Here is a 13517-nt window from a genome sequence, read left to right as displayed (position 1 = left end):
CCCAGGGTGTGTGGGGGGCCCCCCCTGCCTGGGCTTCAACCGTCCCCCCCCAGGCTTCAACCCCCCCATACAACCCCATAGTCCCTCACACCTTCACAAATTACACACACATACACACACCCCCCAACCATACAAAGTACCTGCATAATTTGAGTTTTTAGCTGTGTGATTAAAATCACAATAAATTACAACTAACTTTTAAATCACGCAACTAATCGCGATCAAGTTTTTTTAATCACTTGACAGTCCTAGTGACAATATGAGAATGTTGTTTGGGGAAGTATAAGCAGAGGAGTAAGCCAGTTTGGCAATAGTCCTCCTGACCTCTGGTTCTGTCTAAGCACAGATGTTTGAAAAAACAAATGCTTCCAGGCATGCATTTCTGCCCCACAAATAGCTGGATAAAGTAAAACTTGCATTTACTTTTCATATATGTTCCTTCATACAGGTCTGTGCTGAAAAGTGTCTTTTTTACTGTCGCAGGGTCAATTAGTGTTGAAATTGTTAGAGTTAAAGTGCTTAAGGGGCATATAGTTCTGGAGGGAACCCTTATTGTTCCATTAATGAAAATTTGTTTTTGGACTGGATTATGGCAGGTTTTTTTTTTAGTCTCTGTGTTCCTGTCATCTGAGTTCTCATCTTCTCTTACCTTTGAGATGATTGCTTCCATCCAGGTAGAAGGATCTCAGATAAGGGAGTAACAGAAATGAAGGCACCTTCTAATTTATATGGGGAAGTGCTCATCCACAGAATGCTTCTGTAATCCAGATAGGAATCGATTGATTGCTACTTCTGCCCTGGAATAAAGTCTGTACCAGAAGGGGTTAGCTGAAAGCATTACTCTGCCAGGTTCTGCCTGGTTTCACTTGGCTAAAATCAAAACACAGGTGAAAGTTACTACTGTGTGATACAGCAATGACCTCTGAGTTAAGCAGTGTGCATGCATCTACTACATACATCCTAAGGGCTTGTGATTACACTAACATGAAAAGTCAGAGGTTAGACTGGGAGAGGATTTTCCTCTTGAAAATGTTTCCTCTTTGAGACAATTCTCCTGTTCTTGACTATGCTCCTAAGGAGAGTGGATCCACTCTCCCACTTCATTCTATCTTCTGTTGGAGGTCTGGATCTTCAAAGACAACACTATGCTGGTTTATTTTCAGTTTGTTTGAGAACTGTTTGTCCTTGACACTTGTGAAGACAAGCACTCTGATAGTTTATGTTCCTGAACATAGTTCTCATTAGAAGAGGTTGTTGCTTCTCTCCATTTCCAAGTCATAGAACAAAACTACAGGTTTTTAGAATACCTGGTTATGTCCTTCTAGCTTACAAGTGTGGTCAGGCTAAAAGAAAACTTCCTCCCTATCTATCCAGTGTGGGATGAGTTCCCAAAGCAGGAAGCATTTAATCATAAGGTGAGAGGGACCCATAGTTGGTTAGTACTCTTATTACCTAGGTTCCACACAACTTCTACACTTGGTGTTGGCATGCATCTCACCTGAGGCTCACCCAGTCATTCCTGCAATTAGAAGTCAAATGCCACATCTTTCCACAAAAGGAAGAAAAAATAATGAAAAGTTTGTCCTCAGTTGAGTCCTCTTGTTTTAATTTTAAGTGAAAGATTAAATAGTGCTTTGAATTCCTTCCTCTCCAAAGGTGCTCGCTAGGCCTGTGCAAGTCAGCAGCGATCCGATCTGGCTTCAGATCTGGCCTAGCCATCCCTGCTCATCGTAGTCCAGGTCTCTGAGCCAGGCGATTCCCATCTGGACCATCCCCTGGCGAGCCTCGGGCAACACTGCTGCCAGGACCGCTAATTGCAGGTTGTAGAATAGCGGCTTGGCCAGCAGGTCACTGTCCTCAGCCCCAAAGTGGCTCTGAAGCGCTTCAGAAGCTCTGAACTGCTTTGGAAAGCCTAACAAAGGCAGCACTTTGATCCAGACATGCTGTTTTGGATGCTGAAGCATCCAAAGCTTCTCCGGATCAGAAGCCTCGCGCAGCCCTAGTGCTTACAGCTTATGAATAGACAGCAAAGTAACATTTTGGGGAAGGTAGGCTTAACCCTTCCTGTGCAAGTTATGCTAGAGAGCACAGCAGAACTAAGTTACTGCTTCAGTTCAGTTCTGTACCTGTGTGTGTGCTGTCAGGAGTGCAGCTGAGGCTAGTAAAATCTAAGCAACAGAAGAGGTGGTGACAGATGGAGAGCTGTTGCTTCTAGGCAAGGTAGTGGCTGCATTCTCTGGCAACCACCAACTGATGTGTGCTCTTGCTTGACTGAGATGAGTCAGTCTGGTGCAGGGTTTTTCTCCAAGAGTAAAAGAAAAAAGTGGGTGGGTAGCACAAGAGTGTGCGCGCGCGCATATGCACAAGGACAGTAGGAGTTTTTTCTACTTTTATTGACGGTATTTACTTGTCTCTTAGGAAAAAAGCCTGCAAATACTTTGAACAAGGGAAAGGAACCTGCCCATTTGGAGGGAAATGCCTTTATCTTCATGCCTACCCAGATGGGACGAGAGCTGAACCTGAAAAACCACGGAAACAGCTCAGCTCTGAGGGAACTGTGCGGGTAAGGGGACTCTTCCTTCTCTTCAGAGCCTTGCTTCTGAGTAAGCTGCTGCTTCAGAGCCAGGCACCATTTCTCTGCTTGGAGGCATGTTTAAAACAGACCAAGATTAAAAACTGAGCAGAAAACGAGAATCCTTGACATCTCAGTCACATTTTAACTTAGCCACATGGTAACGGGACAGATTTGCACGTTGTGTGGGATGCAGCTCTCTCAGTTAAGAGCCCACAACATGCAGCTAAATGGGAGTTCACACGAATAGTTGTGGGACCAGGGCTTTGACTAGTGCTGTGAAGTGACTTCAGCTCTGTAACGTCTCACCACCAAAGCTGTTGTGCAGCTGACATTAAGACCAGCCCTTGGATGATACTCAGCAGGATGAGATGGCTCATAGTTTTGATTTTTCTAGTAGCTTTACAGTTCATCTTAACTGGAGCCAGTTAGCCCAAAGAATATCTGCTAACACTGAAACCTTCAGTGGTGGGGGCAGGAGACATGCTTTCCCAGGGGGAATTGTTCCTTTAACACTTAAAAATGGTCCTGTTTGTGTCCTAGAAGCAGGACAGCTGTAGTCTGTTACTCAAGTCACATGGATAACAGTGCCACTGTTTTGCTGTAGTCACACATTCCCTTCCAGAGTTGCTCTGTACTAGAGTAAAATAGCCCAGTCATCTGTAGTAAGAAAATACCTTTTAGGTTCATACTTTTGCCTGGGGAAAAACTGTTACCGCAGTGTTGAAGCTGCAAGAATGTCATGCTTCTCCAGCAGTCAGCAAGGTGTTCACTTGTGCTCTTTTCTCTTACAGTTCTTCAACTCTGTTCGGCTCTGGGATTTCATTGAAGATAGAGAAAGTCGGACTATGCCCAGTGCTGCTGATGATGTGGCAGAGCTTGGGGAGCTTTTCATGCACCTCTCAGGGGCAGATGAAGAGTCTGCTACTTCTCAATGAGAAGACCTGAAGATGTTTTTTCTGTACCCATCTAGCTATTTATTTAGCAGTTTTACTTTTTACTGTAAACCAGAATGTGTGGCTTGCTGAGGTTCTAGCACAGTTTTAGTATAAGTCTTTGTACTACAACAAAAATACTAAAGGCTATTAAAGGTAATTAAGTGACATGCATGGAAAAAAAACTTAGTGATCCATAAGTCCTGTAGGGGGAGGAGGTAACTTTGTAATAACTTTGTAAGCACATCTTGCTTTTCTTTTCCATTTCAGAAGCCTGATTTAGGGTGGTCTCATCCAGCCCTCTAGGCTTTCTAAGTACCTGGAAATTTGGTGGTGGGGGAAAGCTTTGGCAGTTTTAACTGCCTCTCCCTGATGCCAAACCTCTGGATCTGCAGGAACCCTGCATGCCATATCTGGGCATGCATGGCTTCACGTATGGATCAAAGCTGCACCACTTATCTGTCCCACAGGAAACAGACAGTGACAAACTCTTAGGAAGGCTAGCTCTTCATTTAGAGAGGGACTGCCTGGTGGATGTGTGTTAGAGCCACTGCTGTTGCAGGGGTTGTGTTGGTTTGCCGTGTAGGTAAAAATCTCACTACAGGTTAACCAATAAGGCATTTTAATACAAAGCACAACAATTCAGAACAAGTACAGGAATTGTATGTTACTGCATTATTCAAGCTGTAATATCATTCCTTCACTGTAGCTAAATACTGGGGATCTTGTACTGTGGGAGCCAGTGTGACATTTCATGTAAAGATGCACCTCCTGTATCTGCTCTGGCCAAGGGAATTCTAGCTAGATGCCACTGGTCTTAGCCAGCTGTGCAAGGTGCTGTGGTTGCATTGTGTGATTTATTGCTGTAATTCTTAACTGACAGTGCAGGATCATCTAGATTGCAAGGTGAAATGAGGGAAAGCAAATGGAGGAAAAGCATACTTTTGCACATTAGACTCTGATTCAGAACAGTGTACATGATGATACAGCTGAAAAGTCACAGCCTAGTTCCAAACTGCAGCAGTGAATGCCAAGTTTATTCAGACTAGAGCATTAAGTTCAAGGTAAGTCTTTATCAAAACATTCTGAAGAACAAGCTTTGATTAACCCAGTACAGCATGTTTCTAGGCCTCATGTTATTGCAGTAATGGATGTTATACTTAAAATCAAGTGCAACTTCTACTTAATGCCTTTAAGACAAAAGTTAGTGATATTGTAAAGCTCTCCCCCCTTTACTTTCAGCATATTTAAGATGTAAAACATGTTGCCCCCACCCCCTTCCTGCAAAGGGAATGTTTCTCCACCCCAGCTACCTGGAGCCTGGGACAGTACACTGTACCTTGCTGATAAAGAGGCTAGAGAAACTGCCATTCTATAAATAATCTCCTTGGCATGGTTGTAACGGAGACCTTTGCTCCTGACACTGCATTTATTATGCAACCTATCCCCCAGCAGTTTTCAGATCTGTTTCCTTGTTCGGTTTCAGATCACATTTCTAGCATTGGCATCTGGCTTTGCATAAAACAACTTCTTAGTCTCCTAGGAGGACTCTAATTACTTGCACAAAGCCTCTGGCCCCTTAGTACAGATTAAAGGCTTTCTGTAACATTCCCAGAGCTGTAGGAGGTATTAAAATGGACTGCATTTCTTCCTCAGTCCAGGTTACTAAATTGCTTCTCCATTAGTCATTGCTGTTGTGCTCCATGTCTTTTAGTTTTCTTTTAAAACTTTGGCTTCAGTTCTAGCTTGAGAGAGAGAGAGTATGTTGGAATAAGGGATAGCAAATAGCCCAGCACCCAGGCATGGGTACCCTTCCTTTCAAGTTGGTTGTTATGGGGGGTGGGGGGCAGGTTCCCTTTAGCTAGAAATATCAACCTAGATTCAAGAAGCTTCACTATATATATGGGTGTGGGCTGAATCAGTCTCCTTATTCTATGGATGTATAACACATAGTATAACATGATACCTGCGGTAATCACAATCTAAACTACAGAAAATAAGTGGACAATGGGAGAGAAGATGAAGGAAAGAGCTGTACTACATTCAGGAAGATGGTCAAGGGTTTTTTATAACAGTGTATTCAGATACCCAGACAATGCCAACCTTTTCAGCAGGCATGCCACAAGTTAGCACCACATCCTCCTCAAGTGGCACTCTGATCCCCTTCCCCTGCCTAGTCAGGTGCTGTTTTCTGTTCCCTGCCCTATCTGCCACTATGCTGCCTGTCTCCTCCCCAACTGTGCCACTTGTGATCTAAGCAATAGACATCCACTTTAAACATGAGCAGCAACTGTACTACTAATTCTCCCTATGGCTTATTTCCAACACTGTTGCACTGCATTTCTTTTGAGAGAGGACACTCATGTTACTTCCAAATATTAAAGAATAGAAGCACAGGACAAGTAGCTGAGCTTTGGCATTGTCCTGCTTTTGTCTGCCTTTAATTTTGAACTCTCACATGTAAGTCAATTCTACAGTTCCTACTGTCAGTAAGGAGCGAGTCCCCTTATCATACTGGTACTTTAAAAGCAAGATGGTTCTGGTTAAGATCTTTCAACATTCCCTTTTAGGGTAAAGATTTATTTAAATTGCAAGTAAAACCAGGTCAATAGCTTACTCATTTTGGAAACAGGTCAAGCAGATAATACATGATTCTAGTCTTCTTACAAACCAATTGAACAAAGATTTATTCTTAAATTCAAACATTTTATTAGTGTATGAGTGATGGTTATAGTTAAAAGTGATCAACCTGAGTTCAAAATGTGTGTTAAATCATAAGTGTGAACAGTAAGTTCACTTCCCTTCTTATTCAGTTTTAATGCGTAGACTTTATAGTAAAGCTGGATTTAAGGGTCATAAATTATATCAACCTTAAGATGGTGATGTTGCTGCGATGGTCCAGAGGTGAGAGGCAAAAATGCTTGTGGGTGATCTCTCTTGTTGGACCAACTTTATGGCCTGAGGCCTGAGAGAGGGTACAGGCAGTCCTTGACTTGCAACATTTTGAGTTACAGTGTTTGACACTTACAGTGTTTACAAATCAACACCGTTTCAACTTTATGAAGTCAGTTTTGACTTTACAACACTTGATCTGACGCCAGGCCCCACCAGCCAACAAGTTCACTGCATCACCCATCTCCCTGGAGAACATTTGTCCAAACTTCCCTGGACACTTTCATTAAGGCAGACAAGATGCCAGAAAAACTTGCAGCCAAGACTCCTGAGAAGACTCCAGCCAATAACCCTTCAAGAAGTCCAACCAAGAGCCCTTCAAAAAGTCCAGCAAAGTCACCTCAAAGAAGTCCTTCCAAATCAATGATTGCTATTTACCATATAAATACATTAATGTAGCTATATTACTCATCTATAATTGATAGACTACAAAATTGAGGTATTTTTGGTGAAAATAGGGTATTGGGCCTTGGTTCAGAAACCAGTCCCCCATTTATAACATTGTTTCTTACAAGAAAATTGGTTCAGAGTTGCAATGTTTCAACTTAAGACACTGTTTTCAGGAATCTGTTGTGTCATAAGTCTGAGAACTGCCTGTGCTGTGATACGCAAAGGCTTGCTTAAGCCTATGCCAACCATACAGTTGGTCTAATAAAAGATATCCTTTACAAGAATTCTTGCTTCTGGCACAACCACCTTAATGATAAGCTAAAGTGTATTTCATGGAGAAATATTTATTCTGAGGAGAACTTTGCTGGTCTTTAATTTTTTATATTATTTAAATACCTTTTCTTCTGATAGGCTCCTTTGCTTTGTGCTTCAGTAAGTTCTTACCTGTGGCCTTTTCATAGGTAACAGAGGAAGGAGTCTTTGGGCAGAGACACAGACATCCTTTGGTACTATAAGCTCTTACATCTGTCACATCCTCCATGATTCTACAGTGATGCAAGTGTAGAAAAAAACATTTCAAATTTAACCTTACTTAATGCAGGTCAAAGTTAGGGCAATTTAGTCAAAGTGTTCCAGTATAGGATCATGTGAATGTAATAGCTAAAGGGTAACAATGGATTCCAACACCCGTACCCTAGGCCTCTAGAGAAGCATTTTTATGTACATTTGATCATAATCCTTGTCTGCCAACAATTTGTTGAATACAGTTTTGAACAACTCACAGCAATATAGCCACCACTTCAGCACTTGCCAGGCTGAATAATTTTAGCTAAACTGTAGCTCAGACATCTGCTATCACACAAGGAACTGATCCGGTTTACTGTCTTCAAGTTAAATTATGGCTATTCTTCTGGACTGAATGAGGTAGTACATTTTGGAACAGCTGAAAGTCAAGGTAGGAGAAAAGATGGGAGCTATATAAAATACACACAGGCGGCTCCTGCCACTTTAAGCTTTTTTTGTTAAGGAAGAATAGAAATAAACAGGAGAGAAATAACAAATGACCTATGGTTTGAGATTGGGTTCTTTTGCCATTCCTAATCTTTGCCATCTTGAGTTTACTGGCCACACGGTGCATCTGCTCTTTCATCAGTCTTTCTTCCCTTGGAAAGCAGAAGTGGGCCAGCTGATGCTTCTTGAAAGAAGGTGATGAGAGAGAGCAGGGTAAAATACATTCCATGGACTTATATTTTTAATCAATGCTGTAGTTGTCATCAGAGGGATAGTATGGAAGTAGAAGTCAACAAGGGATGGAACTTTTAGGCTATCTTGCCATCAAAGGTCAAAGTACTGCTTTACAGGGAGCTCCAAGTTGCTAAATGTCTAATGACAACACAGTACAATACAGACATCCATGATACATGAAGAACATGCAGATGTTTGGAAACTTATGGTAACTCTTTTGTTCCTGCTAGTAAAGAGCATCTGATGTAATAGAAAATTGCTGTAGTGTCTTTATACTGCCTATATGGACAAGTGAACAATTTTCTTGGATGTATCCATCTAAATAGACTTCCTGGAACTGTAAGATGCTGCACTAAAGAATGACTCTGAACTTAAAAGCTTAAATTTAATTTATTTTATTAAAATAAGATAATCAGAGGAACCTGGACTTACAATAAATGCATTTTTGTGGAGCAATAAAAACAATTAAAACCCAAATCAGCAAGAAAAACTGTATATACTCAGTTTCTGCCCTTTAGTGCATCTCTCGGAAGACAGCTTCAGGTGGGTTGAAGACCATGCTTGTTTTGCAGAAATACACTGATTTGTTACTTAACCACTTCTCTTCAGCAGAAGTCTGTCATTCTGCACTTGATACCTCATTGGGCTGCAAGAAGCAAGTCCAAAGTACCAATATAAGCTGCTTAAGTTACTAAAGATGACCATAGCGAGATTGTGCTAGCTTCCTTCTCTGAGCAGCACTGTTCATAATGCATTCCATCCCACTGCAGGAGTTTTTTTCTTCAACGTGTAAAATCAGATGCCCAGCCTTGGCATTTAGTTTTGATCGATTTCATCTGCTTGATGAAATGTTATTCACAGGAATCAATTCCAGGCTTTTCTTTGTTTGCTTCCCTCAGGCCAGTTTATAGATGCCCATTTTAGTCAAAATTCACTCACTGTGAAGTAGCACATGGCTTGGGACACTCAAAGAACAGCATCAAATCAGCATTATTCCTCAAATGGTGAGCTATCCTTGCTATAAAATACCAATTTATTCAACAGAATCAAATCAAGACAGGAACACTTCCACAGAAATGTCCCTCTTCCACTTGTGGGAAAGTAAGGCTCAAGTGCATCTATTAAAAAAAATAGTAATAGATTTTCTTGATTATAGTCTCAGTTAACTCTATCCCAGTAAAAGACACTGTAGAAAAAGGCAACATGGAGCCATGTCCCTGCAGGACTAGAACCGGAGCAATCCTTAAGCAGCTGGTTCTAAAACCTGGGATGTAGAGAATCCCACTTGCACTGTGATCCTGTACACTGAGGCATTAAAAAGCACAACTGCTACAACTTTCTCATTATTGGGGAGAGCAAGGGCAGTAGCGTGCAAATCCTAAAACACAGGTAGTCGTGTGGATGTTAACGTGCATGAATTGATGTCCTCTGCGTGGGCTGCGCGATGCAGAGAAGGTTCAGAAGCACTTCGGTTAATTTTAGGTAAAGAATGCTGCAGCAATTCAATGGAAGACAGAATCTGGAAGGCAAAGCAGATATTTGTTGAAATCAGAGGCTGTTATAACAGCCTATGTGCATTTTTTTTTTTAATGCTTAATTTCTGAATCTTTGAGAGCAGTTGCCTGACTTACTGCAGCGCTGGCTAGGAACCACCTTGTTCTAGTGAAATGCCAGGAAGGGAATCAGAATTGAGCATGAGGTTGGAAGGGCCGTACCTTTAAGGCAGACAGTTTTTATCTTAATTAAGTGGAGAGCTGGAGAGGGCAGTGGGGTTCATCCTGGTTATGATCAGCCAGTTTTTCCAGAAGGTGCCAAAAAGGCAGGACTGCACACTGCACCTGCAATCTTGTACATAAGGAAGCTGCATTTAGAGAGGAAACCTCTCGAAAACTTTTCTTCTGAGCAGAAAAATGGCCTCCTGTTTCTAACAGACAACAAGGAAAGGATATGGAACCCCTCATGCGCAGGCTGGACAGCATTTCTGTCAACGTGGCTACATGAACAGTGCAGACTCCCTCAGATGTTGGGGTTTTTTTGCTTTTTTACTTTGAATATCACCTCTAAAAAGTAAACTAGAAATGGAAGCAGTAGAGCCCATCAATTCTACATCAGCCAGTCATTAAAAATGAGTAACTGTGTGAAGACTTGTTTTCCATCTTTCTTGACTACTAATTTGATATTTTTAATATTCCCTGGAAACTAAAGCACAGAATGCAAGAACTGTTTCTAGGATTTAATAAAAAGACAACACACTCACCTGTGGAAACAGAGGTCTTTCTTCCCTAACTTTCTTGACACAGTCTGCTACAAGCCTCTTCATAGCTTTGGGACAGCTCTTGTACAGTTTACTGAGGTCTGGAGATGCGTAACCTCGACCAACCATAAAAATGATCTAGCAAAGAAGTACAAACAGTTTGAATACCAATGTTAGATATTATTTTACTGGCTGACAGCTTTGCTGTCCTGCAGTTATCTTTAACATTGAAGTAATGAAGGCAAACAGTCTACTGTTCTTCCAAGATTTGACAAAAATCAGTAAAGTGGAACAGGCCCACTTTTCTGATCTGTAACACTATCTGTCCAACTATTAAGTGACACTGCAAAGTTATTCCATAATTTACTCATTTATTATCTTGCATATAATTTATCATAGCAACAAGCCCTCCAAGGCATTTCCTGACTGATAACTTGCTGGAGTTAAAGGATGCAAGTTCTAAAGAACCCTTAAAACAAGGTCATCATTAGCAGCCAGAAGTGCTAAACCCATCTGACTGATGCTTAAGTTACCACCATATTGACTGGCCAGTCCCAAATTGCACTTGCATGGTTTGATCAAAATCCCTCACCAGAACACATATCCATTTATCACCTGTGAGCATAAAGGGAAAGGCAGTTTCTTATGCCATTCAAGTGCGTCTTTGATAGTTTGCAGTTTCCTTATATTGCCAGCTAATGAGGAAAAAAACCAGTAGACTGACTTCCCCCACCATCTCAGGTAAAAGAAAATGTACTACTAAGATTTTAGCAAACCACCACTATGGTTTGCTGAAGGCGTTCAGGAATATTACTGAAGTAATTAAGATGGCTAATGGACTAGTGAGATCTTGACTGTGCTTAAGCTAATGTTTTAATTCCAAACTCTCTGTATATGCATTAATAAAAATATTACAACTATGATACATTTATTTTGTAACTTCTGAAAGCCCCACAGAGAGCCAACTGCCTAACAGTAAATAAAGCTGCTGAAATAAATCTGCCAACAGCACATATGGAAGTGTACCGACTCATCTCAGAAATATATATATTTAGTTGACAGCCCAGATTCCTTGTAAATCAATGTTCTGCATTACCAGGAATGGCTGTTCAAAGCACAGACTTCCAGTATTATGGAGAGGAATGCTGAGTGTTATGCATTTAAAAAAAAACCAAAAAAACCCCACTTCCCAGTTCTCAGATTTGAATCTTACCTAAAATGGCAAAATCATTTAAAAGAAATTAATAAAACTGGTTTGACTACAGAGTATGAGGTATTATGGGTCTTTTACCAATAAACTGACCAGCTTTTCCCACCGTTCATTACTAAAAATAAGCAAACAGTAAAATTAAGTTAAGGAACTGCCTTTGAGGTACAGCATAGAGGAAAACATGTTTAAGAAAAGTAATACTACACACTTCAAAGAATTCAAGGAAAGAGGATTTCCCCTCTTTTTTAAAATTTGTTCAACTAAAAATAGTTCCAAAAGTTGTAGGTGTTCATGTCAAAATTTTTAACTTGTGACAACTACAGTTACTTGTAGTAAGATGCACCAAATAAATCCGTATCAGACCAAAAGTCCCATATTTGATTTCTCAAGTTGCTTTAAGTTCTTTAGACCACCACATGCAAATAAAATATGTAATTGGTACTTGAACAATTCACTTGGCAGACTGCCATCATACTAAGAAATATTCTTTCTGAAGAATAGATACTTGGTTGCTTCCAGGTGTTTATATTTGTCTCCAAAAATACACAAAGATGGCATCAAATACAAAACCAAGCAATAACCTATTCAGGAAGAGAGATGCTCTTAATACATATAATTTATAAACATGCAATATAAACCATGTCTTCAGGAAAACCGGACAGATTTTCCTCAGAAGCCACAAATAACATGGTTCTGGAATTTGTGTTTCTCACCTGATCTCGGTCGTTAATGTGAGAGTATGGCAGCTCCCCTGTCATTAGTTCGTATAACACTATTCCGTAGGAGTAAACATCTGATTGAAAGCTAAATGGGTTACTATCCTGCATCCGGATCACTTCTGGTGCCTTTAAAAATAAAAACAGAAGTAAAAATCCTACAAGTTATGAACTAAATTATCTGTAAGGAGAGTAAAAGATGTACAAGATAGATAAAATGATGTGCATCTGTTGTTAAGGCCTTTACAGCTATAACAAGTTTTGGTAACTGCCCTTTTCACCCAAACCCATTACACTGATAGCAACTAATACAGAAATAACATTTGTATTTGTACTTTAGCCTTAGGTAAAATGTAATAATTCTTGCATACTTCATTATACTATGACCAAGTAGTAAAAAAAAGTGTTTTGGTTTCATCACTGTGAATTGAAATAACCAGTAATATAGAATAAATAATCTGCCTAGCTGAAATAATGTGTTACAGCCTAGGACCAGCAAGATGTATGAGGCAAAGTAAATCTCTTGTATTGAACCAACTTGCATAGGAAATGGGAGACAAGCTTTTGGACTGCAGAAACACTCCATCAGCAGTCACAGTACAAACTAAGTACAAGCTGAAACTTTCCAAGAACTGACAAAGGGCACTTGCAGCAGCCTGAAAGCTTGTTCCTCTTCCCCAGTTATGCATGTTGATCTAATGAAAGATATTCTTTCCCCTCACAAAACCTCTTCATACTGCCGCGCCAGCATAACTACCAAACTACTATAAAGTCCAGACAGGCATGTGAACATGTATAAATTACATCCTTGTATAAATTACATCTTTGAAGTGTTTCTACCTTTTCCAATATAGCTCATCAATATTATAACAAGATGCATGAATTGGATAGACCTGGAATCAGAAAGGAATTTGCACACAGGTTCACATCAGAACCTTGCATGGGACTTAGGTGGCTAGATAAATCTTAAACACTGGCCAGGGTCCTAAACTCCACAGGCACTTACGTTTTTGCCAGTAAGTTCCACAACTGCCTAAGGATTTGCTTCTGCATTTGCCCAGACAGGGATAAGGAGCTTAGAACTAAGCCTGCATGGAATCTTTAAAGCGGATTGGCACCACCTAAATCCCCTCAGAAACCCCATCTAATCGACATACTTAGAGCTGACTGAATACACCCCGACAGAAGGAAACTCCATATCACCCCCCAGGCCATTTTTACTCAAAGCCCTGCTGAGGATGGT

The 13517-nt window shown here is 40.7% G+C and overlaps 2 protein-coding genes and 1 long non-coding RNA gene across 5 annotated transcripts in view; 2 read left to right on the top strand and 1 right to left on the bottom strand.

Moving 5' to 3' along the window:
* MKRN2 (makorin ring finger protein 2) overlaps positions 1-3677 on the top strand; it is a 24489-nt gene extending 20812 nt beyond the window's left edge. For all 3 annotated transcript variants that reach the window (XM_019505079.1, XM_019505080.1, XM_019505082.1), the window contains 2 exons: positions 2419-2563; positions 3367-3677. In XM_019505079.1, the coding sequence (XP_019360624.1) occupies positions 2419-2563; positions 3367-3510 (289 nt within the window). In that variant the 3' untranslated portion in view covers positions 3511-3677. The remainder of the gene's footprint in view (positions 1-2418; positions 2564-3366) is intronic.
* A 978-nt stretch (positions 3678-4655) lies between these two features.
* The window catches only part of LOC109289147, a 19572-nt gene continuing 10710 nt past the window's right edge, over positions 4656-13517 (top strand). Inside the window, exons 1-2 of the long non-coding RNA XR_002095310.1 lie at positions 4656-5329; positions 9649-9651. This is a non-coding gene — a long non-coding RNA (uncharacterized LOC109289147). The remainder of the gene's footprint in view (positions 5330-9648; positions 9652-13517) is intronic.
* RAF1 (Raf-1 proto-oncogene, serine/threonine kinase) overlaps positions 8466-13517 on the bottom strand; it is a 92494-nt gene continuing 87442 nt past the window's right edge. Inside the window, exons 14-16 of the mRNA XM_019505077.1 lie at positions 12272-12403; positions 10352-10486; positions 8466-9613 (exon numbers count right to left, since the gene is read on the bottom strand). Coding sequence (XP_019360622.1) covers positions 9473-9613; positions 10352-10486; positions 12272-12403 — 408 coding nt within the window. The 3' untranslated portion in view covers positions 8466-9472. The remainder of the gene's footprint in view (positions 9614-10351; positions 10487-12271; positions 12404-13517) is intronic.

This window comes from Gavialis gangeticus, unplaced genomic scaffold (assembly GCF_001723915.1).
Source record: "Gavialis gangeticus isolate Ggan-Ray unplaced genomic scaffold, GavGan_comp1, whole genome shotgun sequence".
NCBI classification, from domain to species: domain Eukaryota; kingdom Metazoa; phylum Chordata; order Crocodylia; family Gavialidae; genus Gavialis; species Gavialis gangeticus.
This window is presented reverse-complemented; position numbering and strand designations above follow the sequence as displayed.